Source organism: Erpetoichthys calabaricus, chromosome 12 (assembly GCF_900747795.2).
Source record: "Erpetoichthys calabaricus chromosome 12, fErpCal1.3, whole genome shotgun sequence".
NCBI classification, from domain to species: domain Eukaryota; kingdom Metazoa; phylum Chordata; class Cladistia; order Polypteriformes; family Polypteridae; genus Erpetoichthys; species Erpetoichthys calabaricus.
The window spans coordinates 127,901,318-127,922,776 of record NC_041405.2 but is presented as its reverse complement, the minus strand read 5'-3'; the positions used below and the strand labels follow the sequence as shown (position 1 = coordinate 127,922,776).

The window sequence follows — 21,459 nt, the reverse complement described above, 5'->3', positions numbered from 1 at the left end:
TTAATGTTCAAACTTGTCCGGGACGTGAGCCCAGGATTCTGAAGCTGTGAAGTAGCAGATATAACCTTTATGCCGCCATCCCTTCTGAAATGTAACTATTTTAAATTCCAATCTGAATGAACAGTTCTATCAAAGTGTCACACTCAGGTTTTGGTTATTATGAATTAGTTCATAAGATCTCTACCAGAAACAGCTATGGATTGAGAGCACCTTGTAAAAGCATCTTATGGGATATCCATTAATCGCTTAATTAGAGGAGGCAGAAGAAATTCGAATATATTGCATGAAATTTCTCTATTTACACTATACTGTATGACCAAACATATTTTGACAGGCCACTTAAGTATTGAGTTTGGGTGTTTCAGCTACATCCATTGTTAACATATGCTTAACATCAAGCAAATAGCCATGCAATCTCTGTTGACAAGTATTGACAGTAGAGAGGGTCATGCTGAAGAGCTCATTGACTGTAAAAGTGGCACTATCATAGGATGCCACCTTTGCCACATGTCAGTATGTGAAAGTTCCGCTCTGCTAAATCTGTCCTGGTTAACTGTAAATGTTATTACAGTATAGTGAGTTGGATATGTCAAGGAGCAACTGCAGCTCAGTTTTGAAGTGGAAGACCACACACACTCACACAGTAGAACTGCTGAGTACTAAAGCACATAGCAAATAGAATTTGCTTATCTTCTGTTGCATCACTTACAAGTCACAACAGAGTTCTAAACTGCATCTGGAAGCAACATCAGCACAAGAACGTTATATCGAGAGCTTTCCAAAACGGATTTGCATGGCTGAGCAGTTTACCCCATAAATATAGAATCACTATGTGCAATACCAAGTGTCAGCCAGAACGGTGCAAAGCCCACTGCCACTGAACTCTGGACCAGTGGAAATGTGTTCCCTGGAGTGATGAATCATGCTTCACTATCTGGCAGTCTGATGAATGAATCTGGGTTTGATGGATGTTAGGAGAACACAACTTTCTGGACTGCAAAGTGCCTGCTGTTAAGTTTTGTGGAGGAGGGACAACGATCTCAGGTTATTTTCTAGGGTTTTGTCTATACCTGTTGGTTCCATCGAAGGGTCCTGTTAATGCACTTCCAAGTTTGTGGCAACAGCTGGGAAAAGATTCTTTCCTGTTCCAGCATGACAGTGCCCCTGTGCACAATGCCATGTCCATAAAGACAAAGAGGAGTTTGAGGGGCCTGCACAGAGCCCTGACCTCAACCCTCCTGAACACCTTTGGGATGAACTGAAATACCAAATGTAAGTCAAGTCTTCTCGTCCAACATTAGTACCTGACCTCACAAATGCTCTTTTGGCTGAAAGTCTTCCAAGAAGAATGGAGGCTGTTTTGGCTGCAAATGGGGGTTCAACTCTATATTAAAGAACATAGTTTTGGAATGGGATGTCCAACAAGCTGATATGTTAGGTGTTCACAAAATTTAGGCCATACAATGTATGCTTCAAAAGTTTCTTTTTTAAAATTATTTTTCTAATGCTATTACTGTAATTATTTATAGCTTACCATGGTCATAAGTGAAGGTGTGCTTGATAAAATGGGCCTGGCCTGGCTTTAACATCATATAAATAGGATATGACATAACGTTTTTAGACTATTAGAGTATATATTCTCTTAAAAAGACTCTTGCATGTTAGAAGCACACCATTAACATCACTTTACAACTAAGGAAGCCTGAGTATCTGAGCTCCAATTTTATCCTTCAAGCTATCACATCAGGAAATCCATCTGTACAGGAGGATGGGCCCAGGGTAGACTCAGTGCAGAGCAACTTGGCCTTTTCAGAGACTCTGTATCCTTTAAGTCTCTGGAGAAACTAGTCACACTTGTTCTTGTGCATGTTGTGTTTCAAATCTAGTAACCAAGTAATTATTTTTGAGGTCATTCAGACTTAAATTTATCTCTCCATTATTCAACTAGTTCAGGGTCATGGGGAGTGGATTCCTACTGTGGCAGCTTTAGGCCCAAGGTAGGAACCAGCCTGATTCATGGCAGGATTTCATTGCAGGGCACGTTAACTTTATCCTACGAAGTGTGAGCAAACTATAATATCCAGAGAAAAATTCCACATGTACAACCTGCAATTTGAAGTTAGGATATTGGAGCTGAGGGTGTGCCATCTTACGTAAATTCAATGACATTATTTTTCAACCTTCTGAATGTGTGCAGCCTATTTTCTGCCTGTAAATCATAGGTCTGGGGGAAGAAAGAATAGATTTGTTATTAAGAAGAGATAATGCCAGATCTTTGGAGTAATAGTGTGATTGTGCCTATACTGTATACAATATAAGGAGAGTGGAGACATCCAGGATTGTGGACTTCATATACAATGGGAATATGGGAAAGAATAATGGTTAATAGAATGAGAAGACAACAAATTAGGAAAAGGACAGTTTGGATTTATTTCAGGAAAAGATACGATAGATGTGATTTTTTCCATGAGATAGACTATGGAAAATTATAGAAAGAAACAGAAAGGACTGGACATGGTATTTATAGATCTAGAGAAGGCATATGAAAGAGTTAGCTGGAAAGAAATTTGGAGATGTATAAGAGAGTAATACAGTATGTAAGGAAAGTTAATGATATGTATGAGGGTGCCTAAACACAATTGAGAAGTAGTGTAGGATTAACAGATGGATTTGTAGTTAAAGTTAAGTTACATCAAGGAGTATCATTAAGCCTATATCTTTTTACTTTAGTTAGGGATGTTATTGCTAGGGGAATATTAGACCAGGCCCCATGGTGTTTGCTATTTACGGATGACATTGTGCAATGTGGCACCACTAAGAATATTGTGGAAGGGAAAAAAGACAGAACATCTAATATTTTAGGAACAAGAACAAGATATAGAAATTAACCTCTGGGGGAAAAAGGCTTCAAAGGGTATAAAAGTTCAAATATCTCAGATCAACAATAACAGAGGATGGAAAGCAGAGCTAGATCTAGAAATAAACCACAGAATACAATCAGGTTGTAATAACTGAAAAAAAGGTGCAGGGAGTGTTATATGACTAAAGATTTACTGCAAGAGTGAAAGCTAACATTTATAAAACAGTGGTCAGACCAGCATTGTTTTATGGATCAGAAACCTGGGCAGTTAAAAAGGTACATCAAAGGGAACTGGATGCTACAGAAATGAGAGGTTGAGATGGATGTGTGGAGCAACCAGGCTAGATGGGAAATGAGAGAATCACAGGCACGGTTAAAGCTGGGTAAATCTCTAGGAAAATACAAGAAAGAACGTTAAAGTGGTACGGGCATGTCGTGATAAGAGAAATAAACAATATGAGGAGAAGAATATTGGATATGGGGGTGCTGAGACAGAGAAGAACATGACGGCCAAAAAGAAAGTGGGTTGATTGTGTGAAGCGGGATCCAGGGGAGAAAGGGGGATCAGGAGAGAATGCATTGAAGAGGTGAGGCTGGTCAAACATAGCGAGCCCACGTCAAAATGGGAAAAGCTTTGAAAGAAGATCTGTGTTCTAAGGTAAATTACTGAAAGAACAGACAAAAATTTTACAACATAGCATAACGTAAGTCAGATTTTTTATTCAAGGGGAGGCAACACTGGGCAAAATGCAGACGATTGTCAGATTTTTTATTCAAAGTCGAGGTGAGGCAAAACCGAGCGAAATGCAGACCAAAAAACCTCTGGACAATGCGCCCTAGTCACAGAGTCAACCATTTAATAACGCCGAATTCAAATACGGGAAGAGGTGCGTATTGTTTGACACTTACGGTGTTCCATAGACGGACTGCGTGGCACTAATGAAGTGACGTCGTCTATCAGCGACAACCAATCACATAGCCTGAAAACGTCTGAGCAAAAAGCTTTTTCCATTTCAATTGGCTAATATCCGCATTTGGTCTTTTTTGATTGGACTAGACGCATGTCACTTATCAGAGTGTTGGTTGCGTCGGAGACAAGATGATTGGGGACATCCTGCTGTTCGGGTAAAAAAAAACAACATATAAAACAACAACAAAACACTTATATATAAATCTACGTGGTAGATTTGGTATTTGTGTTAATGTCGCTTCTAGAGATTCAATGAAGAGTTGTTCAAGTATTATACGTTTCATTAAATGTTAATTACTGATTTTTCAATGTAGAAGGGAGGTAAGGGCGGTTACTTACTCCGGTGTTTTTGCAGAAAGCGAAAACAATCATTGTCTTTAATCTTTCTACAGGACTCTGTTGATGAACGCCGGAGCCGTGCTAAATTTCAAACTGTGAGTACCTTTCTGGTGCAAATTTAGTTACAAATGATGTACGCCTGTGTAGTGGGATCTGTGCTGTGGTGGTTAAGACAGTTGGGCTTTAAATCGGAAGATTGCCGGTTTGGTTTAATCTCCGCCTTCAGATGCCAATGTGTTCTGAATGTATCACCTGACCTGTACGTAAACGGTGGTATTTGTGATTTAAAATTGTTGTAATGCCCACTGCTAGAGATTAAGCATTTTTTCAGAATTGAGACTAAATTATTAAAGAACATTAAATAAATCTAATGAGACATTTAAATTCGTGAGAGCTGCATTAATGGACATATTTTATAATTCCTTCAAAATTTCTTACAGTAGAAATAGCAAGAATTAACTTGTGAATGACTGTTAGAAAAAAAAAATTGCAGCTACCAAAAAAAACAAAACAAAAAAAAAAGGCAACAAAAAACACCAAAGGTCAGTCAGGATGCATTTCTTGTTTTGACTGTTTTTCCCAACTCACAACCATCTGGAGGTGACTTTACTGACATCTCCTGGTGAAGGTTAAGAATAACACATGCTTGACACATCTAACTATAGTTCCCTGTCCAACACAACTATCTCAGATTTTTGTTTATAGTCAAGTTGCCCGTACACAGTGGTGAATTTATGTATGTGCCCCAGCCATCTGTGAGATGTATCAGCCGTACTACCTCCACTTCAAAACAGGTAATTCATCTCTAGCTAAGCATGCTTGAACCCAGCCAGAACTTGGATGGTAGACCACCTAGGAAAAGCTTGGGTTGCTACTGGAAGAGGTGTTGGTGAGTCCAACAGAGGGTACTTACCCTGTGGTCTCTGTGTGGATCCCAGTGCTGTGATGGAGACTATTGAGCTGTAAAAATTGGTGCCATCCTCCAAATGAGATATAAACATGAGGTCCTGACTGTCTTTGGTCGATTTTTGGGCATCTTTCTAAAATAGTAGGGTGTTTCCCATTATTCTGGCTAAATTGCAAACCACAGCCTGGTCTATTCTAGCTCCCAAATTATGCCCTATCCCTTATTGGCTAACTATCTCTTTCATCCTTTCAACACCTAATAGCTATTGGGGGTGGGTTGCTGCGTACTGACACGGGAATGGCTGCCGTAACATCATCCAGGTGGATGCTACACATTGATGGTAGTTGAAGCAGACTCCCCAGTGTCTTTGTAAAGCACTCTGACATATACAGTATGTACTAAATGGGCCCAGCGGTAGAGGCAGCACAGAGTAACTTGGCCCTTTCAGAGACTCTGTATCCTTTAAATCTCTGGAGAAACTAGTCACACTTGTTCTTGTGCATGTTGTGTTTTAAATCTAGTAATTAGTTGTTGTTGTTATTATTATATAATATCTGCTGATCAGAATTTATACTAATTTTTTTCTTTTCTTTTTCCAGAAAGAAAAAAGACACACAAGGATTTGGGGATGACAGCCGCGGACCTACTACAGGTAAAATGTGTGCTAAGCTCTATAATGGACTGGTGCTTTTGGTGTAGGATTCAGTCTTCTTTGAATCTGCAACTGGATTAAACCAGTTAGGAAACTGGTGTCATTTAACTCATGGTTAGCTTTTGGATTACACTATATCTTTATTTGATTATGGTTGGAGATATTCAATTCCATTAAAGTTTTATGTCATTGTACTCTGCCTGACCATATATGTATAATGTAAAATAATCTGTGCTAAAAGAAAACCAACAAGGTGGCGTCAAACAATAGAAAATAATAACATTAAATTATATACATAAGAGAAAACTATAAATGTGCGAGCAGTAGGAGCGGGGCAGTCAATAGACAGTTCAGTTTTAGAGCATTTAATGACATCATAGTTATGGAAAAGAAACAATGTCCGAGTCTAGATGATTGGGCCTGGACACACGTATAGCACATTTTGTGAGGGAAGGATTGAGAACACTTTGTAGCTGGGGTGAGTGGGATCATGAGTGATACGGATCCCTCTATGTAAGCAACACTTTGTTTAGATGTCCTTCACAGCTGGAAGTGGGATGCCATATTCTGCAGCTTTAACAATCCTCTGCAGGGCTTTCTGGTCAGTAACTATGCAGTTGCCCAACCACACAGTTATACAACTGGTTAGGATGCTTTCTGTTGTTCATCAGTGAAAATTGATAAGCAATTGAGAGGATAGATTGTCCTTTGTTGAGCCTTCCTTCCCAAGGAGGAGGTGTTTGTTGTCCATGTCAAATCCTCTGTGAGGTTAGTGCCAAGGAGCTTAAAGCTAGACACCTGTTTAACTTCAGCTCTGATGAACCTCTTTTCTGTAAGCCATCTCATTTGAAATTTTGCCCACCAGCATGGTGTCGTCCAAAAACTTATGTTCAAGTTAGGTTTGTAACAGGGACACAATTGTGGGTGAAGATATAGGTGAATGATGTAAACTTAAAAGTCCATGAATACTGTAATGAAATGTTTGTAATACTTTTAAGTGCCCTTTAGCACGTTTGACTTGAAAGATTGGTCATTCTTTTTCCATGTATGACACAGTGTGCCTGAGTGTTTTTCATACTAATGTGTGTTTTCTCTGCAGGAGACAACATCCGAGAATTTTTGCTGAGTCTGCGATACTTCCGGATCTTTATTGCATTGTGGAACATATTCATGATGTTTTGTATGATACTGTAAGTGAAGTCTGGTATATTTTCCTTTAGGAATATTTTGTAAATGCTTTGTTAAGGGAAACAAATTAAGGAACCTCTTTGGCATTAAGAGAGGTTTACAGTGTATGCACACTAGACATGCAATTATATGGTGAACTGGAGCAAGAGGCGACAATGAGAGCAGAAAACGTTGTAAAGAATTGATGTGGGAATGATCAGGCAGATGTTAAATGTTTTATTGTAGAACAGGAACCTTGAATACAAGGTTGAGAGAAAGTACAGGAGATGGAGGTTATAAATTGTAAGAAGTGAAAAAAAAGGATAAGTCACATTGACATTTGGCTAAATGTTAGACCGTAACTGAGTGCAGAAGAGCAATGTGATTATGAAGCTAGTTCATAAGACACCAGAAAGTGCTGCAAAGTGAGACCTCCACCGTGCCCAGATAATGATCGTTACATTTTAAAACTTCCCCTTGGTCTGATGCTGTTGAATGTTTTGATATGTGTTAAACTGTTGTAGAATCAACATAGAGTTATTCCCCAGTGATTCTTATAAAGTCAAGGTTTTATTGTCTTGTATACCTAATACAATGAATTTTTTTACTTGTATGTCTCCTCAGAATAGTTGACAGAAAGAAAATACAAGAGAGAACTTAAATTAGTTTATAATTTTGAATTGTATTCTTTTAAAAAATTATATTTGTTTAATGATTTATTCATGGCAAGTAAAAATACTAGATATAATTATGCCATGGGGGATGTCTGACACTTGAAACTGCAGTCTAACTTATTAGAAGGATTTGGAGTTGCAGTGAACTTTTCAAGTATTAGAAAGACCAATAGGATACTGAGTTACTGTGTGCTGATGAGTTCAAACTGGATTCAACACTAGGTTGTGTGTGAGGAGGAAGGATCAAAGGAAATCGGTCTTTTCAGTTTAAACAAATTGAGATTAAAAGATAACACGGTAGAGGTGCTTAACCCTTTTGGCCCTGACATCCTATTGCTAGTACATATATATATATATATATATATATATATATACTGTATATGCAGCCAACCTGGTGTGCTACTATTAGCGCAGACTGGAGAGACTGGCATACAGTCCGCGAAACACTGAAGTGAAAATGGATGCTTCCAGACTGTGCACACCACATAGTAAGTAGGTCCACTTTCAATTTTATTTCCTCAAGAAGATTGAAGTATTTGGCAGCTATTGTGTAATAGTGATAATTTTTTTGTTTTGTTTTTTTTATTTTTGAGCTTTCTAGACACCCCAAAGGTAGAATATCTTACAAAATAATTTTTCCCATAAAATTGAAAAAAATTAAAAATAGAAAATCCAGGGCCGAAAGGGTTAAAATTATGAAGCGAATATGTAGGGTGGATGACAGATCAGTTGATGAGGGGGGGTGGGTGGGTGGGGGGAGTCCATGTAGCATGTACTCTGTGTAGAAATCGGTAGATTTTGTTTAAGCATGTACATTCAAGAAATACAAGCAAATGCAGAGGTACCTTCATGCCTTTAGAACAAGCAATATGAGCAATAGTGTTAAAAGAAATATATACTTGACGGGGGGAGAAACATTTTTGCCATATTGGTAATGCAACAACTGTAATGTTGGAAAAACACCAAAACCTAAAAAAAAAGTATACGAGTGTTGAGATTTTGTGAACAAAAAGATAAATAACAGAACACCTAAGTAAGAATGGGAGCATGCGCTGATTGCAGCATGTTGCCACACCCACCAACCGATGAACCACCCAGATTGGAATCTGTCTGCAGCCATGCAATGGGTGACACCTCGGCACCACACTGAACCTAAGTATGTCAGCTAAAACCTGCTGCAATAGTGGGTTCAAAAAAAATAAAAAAAGACAAATTATCAACATAAGAAATTAGTCAAAACCTTTCTTATTGAGAGTTGATTTTACGAGTGTTCACATGTAATGCTATAACACCTTCTGCAATAACTGATTTTGTCGAAGTTTAGCATGCCTATTAATAACTTCACCGAGAAGTAAACTTGCCTGAAAAATTTCCTTGAAGTCTCTCAAATACAGCATTCTCTACAAAGTTTTAAAATTTAACAGCTTAAAATTAAAAGTGCCGACAAATTTGTTAATGTGTCAATCTTATAGTATGCTCTGCAACTTCAACTACAGATTAGTTTACTATATCAAATTTACCTTGAGAGAAGTCACCCAACTTGTATATTATCTAAAAATGAATGTTAGATTAATGAATTATGCAAGTGTTTCTCCATAAGCATTGAATAAAATATGTACTTCATATTTACATGTTAAAAAAAAACAAAAAAAAAACCTAATGGCTGCATTATCTGCAAGTTATAATGATTCAGTACTTCTCTGACGGAACACTTTAGGGAGAACTCCAGACCTGCTCTCCATAATGGTCCGCAACAGCCAACAATTTACCATTGAGACCTAAACAGGTTTTAATTCTTCTATGTCTTTCAAAAATGTTGCGAAATTTTATCTACTGTTGACCATAGATCCTGCACATACAATAAGTAACAGTAGGACATCAGTCATTTCTGTTCACTGCGAAGCTGTTGTCTGTGAAAGCTGTTGAGCCACCACAAGCCTATTTGGACTACATTTTTCACTGCATGACATTGGAAAGTGCTGTTAAAAGGCATGTATTTAATGTGGTCTGCTAACACATGCAACTGCATTTGAATATTGCTGTTATTGTTTTAATATGATTCACTGTTACATAAATAAACAAAAATGTGATAAGTGACTTTTTAATTAACTAAACAAAGTTAAAATGCTACATGTTTCAAGTCAAAGTTAAATAGCCCCCGAACCCACCTGTTAAGTGAATTTTTGTTTCATAAGGGCATCATTGGAAGCCTCTTAATTTTATTTTTAGTCAAATGGTAAGTGTGCCTTTTTTGAATAGGCCTTCATCAGACAGTAACAACTGCTGTACCAAGTTATTAAAAACTCAAAACTTTACATGCATTTTCAGCTTACACCCTCAATAAACATGAATTTATAATTTCTCATTGTGCTAAAAGTAGAAATTAAAAAGAAATCGGCAATAACTTTGGATTTCAAAACTAGCAGACTCCTTGAAGGTCACCATATTTAATTTAAATATCACAGAACTTCACCCTAAGGGTACACTTTTGTAAAGGAAACAAGTAATTGCAAAAATCAATGTGGCAGAGCTTATTAAGTGGTACCTCAAACTTTGATGTGCTTGAATTCTTCCCAGATCTTGGACGCATTGTGTTGAGTTTCTGCATTTTCTCTGTCTTGATGTGGGTTGACATCAGCTAGACCTGTTTTTCCACTCCATCCTGAAGACCTTTATTGTTATGTTAATTGCCTTTTTCTCTCATTTTAAGTTGGTGTTCTATAATGGATTATTATCCCTTTTAAGGACAGCTTCTTTCCTTGCCCTTTTCAGTTTTAGAATAGACTCTGGATTACTGCAGATCCGTCATTGAAAAGGTAGTTTTAGAAGATATGAGGATAGAGATTTGCACACTAGGGAACAAATACAATATAAAATCATGAAACTTAGTATTGTATATGTCACAGCAAGGACAATAAATGTATTAATTCAAATGGTCATAGGAAATAACTAGCTGTGTCTTAAATTTTTTTTACTACCTAGCAATTTCATGTGTCTATAAACATGTCACAGGATTGGGCAATAGAAGACTGTCAATCCTGGCTGATGGCTGTCAGTCAGGGCATGTCTTTCACAAATGACATGTGCAAATTGAAAGCAGACTGTCTGAGTAGCATATAAATATATCCTGTTCTGATGAAATCCAAGTGTCCATGTGAATCAAATGCTTTAACACTGCCAGAACACAATTTCCATCTGGGCAGAACTACTATTACAAAATAAGAAAAGGGGAAAAAAATACTAAAATGATCAGTTGATTGTCAGAAGAGATCCCAAATACAAAATTATATTTTATTGCATAAGTCGCATGCTCTTTACAGTCCCACTACCAGTCACTGTCTGTCTTCTGCTAATGACATTTTGCATCTATTTCTGTAATGATTAGTTATTAAATACTGTGACCCCCCTCTCAAATTGGCTTTACATTTTCATTTACCTTTGTATTTCTGTACTGGCTCTGCATACACTACCGGTCAAAAGTTTTAGACCTCCACAGTTTTTCCAATTTTTCTTCAGATATAGTCAGTTGAAATACAATGAATGACCTAAAATGGTCTGCGGTGGGTTGGAACCTTCCCCTCCATTGTTTCCTGCCTTGTGCCCTGTGTTGGCTGGGATTGGCTCCAGCAGACCCCCGTGACCCTGTGTTCGGATTCAGCGGGTTGGAAAATGGATGGATGGCTGGATGGACCTAAAATGGTGAAAAGGAAAGCAGTAAACTGCCAGATGTTTAAATTTAAAGTTTAGGTTAGCAAAAACTAGAAAAAAGGGAAATTTCAGAATATTACAAATGGGCTTTCTTCAAGGAACTACTAATAGATTACAACCTACAGATGTTATGCAGCAATTAAAGTAAATTAACCCTTGCAAGTTGAAGTAAACCATTTGCCTAGGTGTCCCGACTTCTGTTGATTACTTAAAAACCCCTCTGTCTGTCTTAAAGCAGAGTTAGAACAGACTTTGTTACTACACCCTCTGGACTATTACTTGGACAATAATTACACTGTAGAAAGCTGTAAATTATAGTGATAATGACAAGAAAACTGTAATTAACAATTGAAATGAGACAGAGCATTATTACCCTTAAAAGTGTAGGCCTTTCATTTAGAGAAATTGCAAAAAATAAATAAATAAGTGTCAGTGAGTACAGTGCTGCCCTACACAATCCAAAGGCAATTGGAAACTGGAAGAAACTCTGATAGGAAGAGATCTGGCAGACCCAAAGTCACAACCCAATCAGAAGACAAGTTTCTGAGGGTCACCAGCTTGTGTGATAGATGCCTCACAGCACAACAGCTTCAAGCACAGCTGAACAGTAGTTGAAAAAACCAAGTCTCAGTTTCTACTGTGAACAGGAGACTTTGTGCTGCAGGTTTGACAGGGCAAGTGGTAGTTTAAGGAAGCCACCAACTGTTATACATGGAAGAAGTGTGATGGTCTGGGATTCTATTACTGGAGGCAGAGATGGTGACTTACACAGAGTGACTGGCATTCTGAATCAAAAGGGTTATCACAGATTGGCTGTTGTATCTGAAAAAGGTGGCTACTTTGAATCAAAATTTTTTTTTTAAATTTTGTGTAATTTATTATTCCTTGATTTATTTTTTATTTGCCATCATTTATTTGTTTGTAATATTGTCCAAGTAGTACTTTTTTTTTCAGTGTTTGCTAACCTAAACTTTAAATTTAAACCTCTGGCAGTTTACTGCTTACCTTTTCACCATTTTGAGTCATTTCTTGCATTTCAATGAGCTATGGGTAGTGACCGAAAGAACGAGATCGCGAATACAAGCGGCTGAAATGAGTTTCCTCCGCAGGGTGTCTGGGCTTTCCCTTAAAGATAGGGTGAGAAGCTCAGTCATCCGGGAGGGGCTCAGAGTAGAGCCGCTGCTCCTCCGCATCGAGAGGAGTCAGATGAGGTGGCTCGGGCATCTGATCAGGATGCCTCCTGGACGCCTCCCTGGTGAGGTGTTCCGGGCACGTCCAACCGGGAGGAGGCCCCGGGGAAGACCCAGGACACGCTGGAGGGACTATGTCTCTCGACTGGCCTGGGAACGCCTTGGGATTCTCCCGGAAGAGCTAGAAGAAGTGGCCGGGGAGAGGGAAGTCTGGGCATCTCTGCTCAAGCTGCTGCCCCCGCGACCCGACCTCGGATAAGCGGGAGACAATGGATGGATGGATAAATGTGAAGAAAAACTGAGGTGTTCTAAAATGTATAACCGGTAATGTGAATATGGGTATATGCTTGAGTGAGCCCCGAGACAGGCGGATATCTCTTCCATAGTTGGTTTTTACCTGGGGTAGGCTTAATTGTAAGACATGTTACAAAACTGCTTGAAAATTAGAGCCGCCTTAGGCTGGGATGAATACACAACTGGTATGGTTTTGGAATTTTATTTTACATCTTTATAAGGAGTCAATATACTTGGGTTAGTTTGATGTGGATGATGCTTGGTGGAGTTTAATTTAATTGTAAATTGTACTTCATGCAGACTGAATGACCGTTCCGGTTTGCCACTTTGGTTAATTCTGAATGCTTCTGCCCCTGTAACACTAAACTGTATTAATTGAACTCTGTCTTGGGTAGTACATTATATGGTTGTAGTTTTTGTTTTTTCCATTTAATATTTCAAAAGCAATCTTGAAAAGTACCTCTAATATACTGCTTTTATATTGCTTGATTCTTGTCTTGCATCCATTGCTCTTGGGATTGGCTGCCATCTCTGCAACCCTCACTTATTTTAAGTGAGTTGCATAATGAATGAATGGTTATATATTAAATATAAAGCTTGAATGTGGTAGTGTGCCATTCATACTATGCAATATTTTGTGTGTGAGAGAATGACATTTTGACTTCAGCCAGTTTATTAATGATTTTGAAATTGGTGGAGGAAGGTGATGTTTTATTTGGAATATTCAGGAGTTGGAAAGTCAAGCTTCTTGCTGTAATGTTGAAATACTAAAAGAAGCTGATTTAATTGTCAGTGTTAAGTTGTAGGAAGACAACAGCCACACATGCACTGATAATCTTAAAGAGTAAACTTGTCCACAGCCACGAGCAGAAGTGATATTCATGAAATAGCTTAGTTTTACCAGCATACAGGAAGAACATCAGCCAAACATTCCCCTAGTAGCATGTAAATTAAAACAAAAAGGAGGCCAAGAACAAACATTGATGATATAGCAGGGAACCACAAGAACAATCTGACAACAGACCACTTTCTGCCACTTTATTTACCTAAGATGCAAACTCACTGAGCTGCCCAATAACTGATTTTTCTTTTCTTTTTTTTTTTTTCTTTTTTTTTTTTTTTTTGCTTGTTTTATAGATTGTTTGGCTCCTGAGACAGACGATAAAGATCCATGTGTATATCTTGTTAAGGACGGAGTTTGATCTTCATGTATGTGGGATAATGCCATCAATATGACTTTTAATGCTTACCATTGCCATCAGTCACTTCAAACAAGTTTTTTTCCTCCCCTTTTGAGGTTTGAATGTTGCCATTTCTTAGTTTTACAATTTGGCATCAACTGGAAATTCTTTCCATACTATGTTGCTTGACTCACAGCCAATGTGCAAAGCAGCATGTTGACCAATGTACAGTTCAGAATACCTTATTACATATATAATTGAGGGAATGGGGACTGAAGTTATTTTTCAGACATGTTTTGTAAATATATATATGCTTTTTTCTGTGAATAAAGTAGCATTTGTAAAATTTAAAAATTGGAATATTGTGTTTTTTTAATTAGCTAAATACACAAGAATATACATTGCAGAGTCCCTTTCTAAACCCACAAAGTCCAGTGTGCTATGATTTTTATATATGTGCCATCATGGAAGGAATATTGTGGAGACACACTTTTATTTCTATAACACATTTTCATATAAATGATGATATATTTCAAAGTGCTTTACAAGAAATGTTTTTTTTCTTTAAAAAAAGAGTACTGCAATATTGCATTTAAACACTGTGCAATTTGTAGTTTGGTTTCAGCCTCAATAATTACAAAGCCTGAGTAAATAAAATAGAAACATTTTGGTTTCATTAGAGTTTAAAGTATCACTTAGTACTGAACATTAATACCATTAGTAAATTTTAATATTGTGTATAAAGTATATCTTATATGCATGTTGTTTTTCATAAATGTTTACTGAATGTAAGTTTGTCTGCATTGGTGCATCTAAATTGGCATTGTGGAAATGGATGTATGTCCTACAATGGACTGGTATTCTGTCCATGGTTGGGTTGGCTTTCAACTTGCCGTTGAATAGTGTAGGATTAGGAACAAAATCCAAATGGATCTGAACTTGACAAATGGCTTAAGAAATAGATGAACTGGTAGATTAGGCCATATGGAGTAGTGGTTAAAGCTTTAAACTTCAAATCCTGAGGTTGTAGGTTCAAATCCTGTTACTGACACTGTAAGCAAGTCACTTCACCTGCCCTGTGCTCCAATTGGAAAAACGACTTAAATGTGATCAATTGTAAGTCACCTTGGGTAAAAATGTCAGCCAAATAAGTAAAGATAATGTTCTTTGCTATATGTAATTTAAAACAGAATATTAATGGTCGTAAGAATTAGTTTTATGGAATGGATTACAATTTATTATTTTATTTTTTAAACAAGCATAGCTGACTGGGTATGCACAAAATCGAGTACAGTAGTTTCATGCTTAACACAATCCTGGAAAAAGACCTATTATGTCGGGGTAATACTGGCGTTATCTATCAATACATGACCTGGAACATATCTATACAAAAAGAATCCGGCTAGTTAAGACATTTCTAAAGAACCAGGAATTCAGTTTTTATTATAAAGAAATTTGCGGCAGTGGAAATTAGATTGTTTGTTTGTCCTGGTTTATACAGTCACTTTGGGAGAAGTGTGAAACTTTGAAGGCGTGCATACAAAATTCCTACCAATTGATGTTTTCCCTTTGGATTAACTTTTTTTTTTTTTTTTATAATGCCCTTACCCTGTGATGTCCCACAATTACTTTTTCAAACTTAATTCAGATTTGGATGTAGCTGCCGTTTGACAGACTGGATATACAAAGAAATGAGAAACGATCCAGCGGCCACTGACAGTTAAACTCTAGTGCTACCTACTCCATTTGTCCAACTTGTAAATGCCCCTGTAATTTAGTTTTATCAGAGGCACTATAGGACAACTGCCTAGTGCTTGTGTCACTACTAATCCATCGTTTCCTTATTTATGACGCTCTTTTACTGCCCTCTATTGTCCATCAGGTGTCCTCTCTTTGAAAGCTCCCGCGGCCATCTGATCGCGCTGCTTAATCTCGAAGCAAAACTCGCACAGGCTCCTCCTACTCTGTCTTCTAGCGTTGGCTCCGCCTCGCTCTTTCCTTTCAGTGCGCATGACCCAAGCCAGCAGGCGGCTGCGTGCAGACGCCGAAGCTGTGACGCCCCGGGTTTCCCAGGCTGCGCCGCGGCAGTTTATATCAGAAAGCCGAGGCGCAGAAAGCGGAGTGCCAACGAGAGCCGACCGCGTTTGGAGTGTGTTCTCCCAGGTTTAGAGAAAAAGCCCTCGCTCTTGTTCCTGGCCTCTGCACGTCGCCGGAACATGCCGTTTTACTTCCTACAGGGTCTCGCGGCGGGCCTGTGAGTGTCTGTCGGCCACCCACCCACCGTCTCTTCGGAGGAAACCTCCCTCCCCCCCCCACCCGCCGACCTGCTCCGGCCAGGCGATGACAGCGGCCTCGGCAACCCCGCAGCAGATGAGAGACCGGCTGCTGCAGGCCATCGATAGCCAGAGCAACGTGAGTACCAGGCGCTGTGTGCGCGCAGGGGTCTCCAGCTGGCGGTCACAGGCAGGAAATCTTGCAGGACGCTCTGAGACAGTGTCCGCGTTGGCGACCGGAGAGCGAGAGCTTCGAGTTGGTCGTGTGCTTCACTTCAGCTGTGCTGCCCTGTCGTCCCCTCCTTACCTGTTATTACACGAACACCTCCACTGTTTGGTTGTTGGAAAGCCTGTCGCTGTTGCGTGCAGGCAGGGCCACAAAGCAATAACACTTTGTGTAGTTTTGAAATATTCATCCAACACTGTGTCAGAGAGATTCCGAAATACCTGCTTAAACGTTTACGAAAATCTCCCAAACATGAAATAAAGTATTAAGAAACGTAAGCATAGGATAAGTCATCCCTTGGCCCACTACGACCGTCCGCTAACTGCGGTCGATCAGGCGTCCGTCTTCAGCTTATACGACTACGCGAGGCCGAGGCTGTGCGGCCTAACATGCAAGCCCCCTTCTCTGTGTGTGTGCGTGTGTGGGGAGGGAGCAGTTACGGGACTACTCACGGCCTAGTCGACTAAACTTTGTGTCCGGGGGGGTTTTGGAACCAAAGGCAGCTTTATCGTTCAACATTTATCAGGAGAGAAGGTTTCCGTTGAAGTCCTCAAAAGTAATACTTCGTCTGTGACAAGGCCATGATGGAGTTCTGACAAACTACTTTGTTAGAGTAGTTTGTGCCGCCGTTTCTGTGCGTAGGGCTTCCCCTTCTTGGCAGGTATACGGACGCTGTCCCTACAAACTGGAAATGTTGTGCGAGGGGTTACAGAGTCGGGGAGCCCACTCCATTGTGTCTCCCGGGGGTGTCCCCGCCAGACTGCATTCTGTAACCTGTTGTCTAACGATTAACTCTTCCCATGCCAGCATCCTTCACGTGATCCTTATGATCTTAATTTTCAGGCATGTAGGACATCATTTCAACGACCTGCTTTCTTAAACCGATTTGTTGAGTGTTTGATAGAGCACGATGATGTCGGTATATAACGGACGCGCAGTCAGCGGGATTTCTGCCGTCTCATCGAACTTGCTCTGTTGGGTTCTGATGGCGGTAGTAGGTGTTTGTTTCAAAATTAATCCGATGGTGCGTTGCACGATTGCAGCTGGTATTATGCATATGTTTTATTGGTATGCTGGAGTGGAATGATTCATCTGGTGGCCTGTTTTCAGTGACTGTGTGATACTAAATGGCTTTAGTTAAGTTTAGCTGTACCTCATACTGTCATTGTTGAATAAATTTTGTTTTTAATGTCCTGGGATTAATAAGTGGTGGTGTTGTAGGCCCTGGAAGACTGCATTGGCAGTAGGTTTTCATTGAAGATACTTGAACTGCTCAGAATCTGTGCTTGAACCCCCGTTGTTTGCAGTGTTTCTGTAAAGGGAGCAGACGTGCTGTATTTTGTTTTTCTTTCTCTTATTTGTTTTATAAACCCTAATTACTTAACTTTGGGCTGACCACGTTTTAAAAGACGTAATCCTGATTTTTCTGAATCTGTAAGATTGCAGGAAGCTGTAGCCTGCCCTGACAACATCAGGCAGAAAGCAGCTCTGGATGAAATGACAGCCCATCATGGAGAATTCATGTGTGCTCAGAGACAATTACAGTAACCAGTCAGACAATCGCATGAATTTTCCAGTGAATAATTTTTATCCTTCATCTGAGTTTGTATGTTTGACATTTGTTTCTTTATTGAATTCCTGCCTTTTTGGAGACTAGTTTGAAGAAATAACCAACAGCAGTGATCTTAGCATGGTTAAATAAAGGTGTGCAGCTACTGAAGGCATCTAGGACAGGGATTGACTAAAGGCTCACATATTGTTCCTTAGGTTCTTTGAGACACTCTAAGTGCATGTACATGTGCTTTAATAACCTGGTTATTCCCAGAAAAGGTTTCAAAAATGCCATGTATACTCTAATTCAGATTAGATAAACTGGGATAACGCATTTCTTTGCAAGTAACCTAGTTATGTTTCTGTATAAACACTTAAGCGTTTAATAGTCTGCACAAGACTTTGCTTTACACACACATCCAGCAGCCACAGGTAGAAAATGGTGGAAGCATCCACAAACAAATTTTCTGAGGAAAAAGCTCAGGTAATAGCATTATTCCTTCTTCTGACTGAAACAATCTGTAAATATTTCAGGGGGTTTAGGGTAAAAAAAACAAGGTTCTGTCTTAAATGGGTTACACATCTTGTCCCACTTTTGTGTGTACATATACATGTGGAGAAAATATGAATATTATAATGACAGGGTTAAGGTGTTAATTGAAAGTTGTCTTGGACTATCTTTTAAGGGGAAAGCACTTTTTTGATTTATCAAAATAAAATTTTGATTTTTAACATCAAATAATTCTAAGTGTATGTCAAATAACATTACCATAAATACAAAATACAATTGTAGCTGTCAATCTAAAGTTCTGTTCAGTTTAGATGGTCGTTAATGACTATGTATTCTGTTTACTACAATGGGATCATATTTTGATGTAGGAGACATGCACCAATCATCCACAACATTTAAAAAACACTGACTGGTGAAGTGAATAACATTATGTCATTGCTATAGCACCTGTCAAAGGGTGGGATATATTAGGCAGCAGGTGAACAGTTAGTTCTTAAAGGTAATGTGTTAGAAAAATTGGCAAGTGTAAGGGTATGAGTGACTTTGACAAGGGCCAGATTGTGATTGCTAGATGACTGTCAGAGCATCTTCAAAATGGCATTGTGGGGTGTTTACCATATGCAGTGATTTATTACCTACCAAAAGTGGTTCGATGAAGGTCAACCGGTAGTGGGTGCCAAAGAATCATTAATGCATGCAGGGAGCAAAGGCTAGTCCATCTGGTCTTATTCCACAGAAGAGCTACTGTAGCATAAATAGCTGAAAAATGTAATGCTGGCCGTGAGAGAAAAGTGTCAGCATGCATATGCATTGCCACTTGCTGCATAGCCACTGACCCACCACTGAAAGCACCAACAATGGGCAACTTTGCCTCTGAACTGGACCATGGAGCAGTGGAAGAAGTTGACCTGGTCTGATGAATCACATTTTCTTTTTGATCATGTTACACGGCTGGGTGCGTCTGTGTCTTTTGCCTGGGGAAGAGATGGCAGCAGTATGCACAATAGTTCTGCCAGGAAGTCTTGGATTCTAGCATTCATGTGGATGTTACTTTGACACGTACCACCTGCCCAAAGGTTATTGGAAACCATGTAAACCCCTTCATGGCAACAGTACTCCCTGATGGCAGTGGCTTTTTTCAGCAGAATAATGTATTCTGCTGCACCACAAAATTTTTTCAGGAATGATTTGTGGAACATGACAGAGTTCAAGGTGTGTGACATCCGAATTACTCTGATCTCTGTCTGATTGATCATCAGTGGTTTGTGCTGGAAAAACATGTCTGATCCGTACATGGCTTAGACATATTGTAAAATGCAAGTAGTTAATTTTGTTACAACCCAAATTCTGAAAACATTGGGACAGTAGAAAATGCTAAGTAAAAAAAAAAAAAAAAAAAGGAGCGATATGTAAATTATGTTAATTTGATTTACTTTGGGAATTTACTTTCCCTATCAAATCTCCAAAAAGCTGTGTCAGTCAAGTATTTACCACTGTGTAACATCAACATTTCTGTTAATGGCACTTACTGTAATAAGCGGATCACTAAAGTCACAAGTTTATTAAGGTTAGCAAGAGAAAATTTATTCTATCCATTTTGCAGGTCTTCAGTTGTACAGGGCCTTCATTGGTGTATTCTGTGTTTCATAATATGTCCCATTTTTCAATCACAGATGGGTCAGGACTGCAGGTTGGCCAACCTAGTTACCTGCAATCTCTGCTTACACAGCCATGCACTAGTAACCCTGGCAGAGTGTTGTTTGTTGTTGTCCAGCTGGATAGTGTGGAGATGTCCCTGGAAAAGATGACTGGATGGCAACATATGTTGCTCCAAAATTTGTACATGTCTTTTTGCATTAATGGTGCCCCTCATTACCCATGCCCATGTATTTGGCACTGACACACCTCCAAAGCATTAAAACATTGGCACTGACACACCTCCAAAGCATTAAAACATTGGCTTTTAAACTTAATGCTCATAACAGCTTGAATAGTCCTTTTCCTGTTTGGCCTGAAGCACACAATTCTCCAGACCCCAAAAGTGTTTAAAATGTTAACTTTTTGGACCACAAAACACAATACTGTTGTGCTATGCTACTTTACATCACAGATGGGGCAGAACCTGTGGTGCTTTTGGACAGTGTTAATGTATGGCTTTTGGTTTGCATAGTAAAGCCTTATCTTGCATCTGTGGATGGAGCTCCAAATGGTTTAGAATGACAGGTTTAGTGAAACATTCCCAAGTCCACGTCACGAGTGTTCATTACTGGCGCATGACAGTTTAAGATGGTGTCAGTCAGATGTTATCAGTCCAAAACTACATCTTGTCCCAGCTTTTTTTGTACATGCTGCAGGCATCATTTTCTGAATGAATGTACATCTTTAAACTATGCAATGAATTAGGTAAAACATGAAATGCCTTATCTTAAAGCTTTTTTTTTTTGTTAGAATACTAGGAGGCTTTGCCCCTTACTTGCTTCGCTTGCTAACCCTAGTGTCTGTGCTACGCACTAGCCTCTCTGCGGTTCTGTTGCTTGCGTAAGGGGATGTGGTTGTACAATTTAAGCAGATTTTTATTATCATGGGAATTATTGCATATGCCTAATAGAACTATTTTACATTACAGTGAGTAATCAACCATATTGAAAAAGAGAAATGTAATAATTTGAAAGTAAATTGTTTCATGTTGCGGTAGTTATTCATTGATAATACGATTTTGTTCAGTTTGGCTTTGAAATTAACATGCAAATACATTTTAAACTTTTACTGTAAAACTTCAGTAAAAACAAGTTTTTCAATTAAGTTTTTGTTGTTATCGCATTGAATTTTGATTCCATGTTTGGACTTTCATCATGATGACGCAGCATATAACTTGCCCGTGATTGAATTTCGTTTCTTTCTCTCTGTTATTCAAAAAAAGTCATTTTATTTATTTGGCTCAGAGATTTAATTGTCT

At 38.9% G+C, this 21,459-nt stretch overlaps 2 protein-coding genes across 3 annotated transcripts in view; both read left to right on the top strand.

Moving 5' to 3' along the window:
- The first annotated feature begins 3,862 nt into the window (after positions 1 to 3,862).
- On the top strand, positions 3,863 to 14,296 carry smim7 (small integral membrane protein 7). Its single transcript, XM_028816143.2, has 5 exons — positions 3,863 to 3,985; positions 4,223 to 4,264; positions 5,676 to 5,728; positions 6,828 to 6,918; positions 13,899 to 14,296. The coding sequence occupies exons 1-5, from the start codon at positions 3,960 to 3,962 to the stop codon at positions 13,912 to 13,914; spliced, it is 228 nt and encodes a 75-aa protein (XP_028671976.1). The 5' UTR covers positions 3,863 to 3,959; the 3' UTR covers positions 13,915 to 14,296.
- A 1,576-nt stretch (positions 14,297 to 15,872) lies between these two features.
- crsp7 (cofactor required for Sp1 transcriptional activation, subunit 7) overlaps positions 15,873 to 21,459 on the top strand; it is a 44,758-nt gene continuing 39,171 nt past the window's right edge. For both annotated transcript variants that reach the window (XM_028816142.2, XM_051934518.1), the window contains exon 1: positions 15,873 to 16,354. In XM_028816142.2, coding sequence (XP_028671975.2) covers positions 16,283 to 16,354 — 72 coding nt within the window. In that variant the 5' untranslated portion in view covers positions 15,873 to 16,282. The remainder of the gene's footprint in view (positions 16,355 to 21,459) is intronic.

Coding starts and splice junctions, on each gene's coding strand:
- smim7 (XM_028816143.2), top strand. CDS start 3,960: ATGATTGGGGACATCCTGCTGTTCGG. Junction 3,986..4,222: donor GGGGACATCCTGCTGTTCGG/GTAAAAAAAAAC, acceptor ATCTTTCTACAG/GACTCTGTTGATGAACGCCG. Junction 4,265..5,675: donor GCCGTGCTAAATTTCAAACT/GTGAGTACCTTT, acceptor TTCTTTTTCCAG/AAAGAAAAAAGACACACAAG.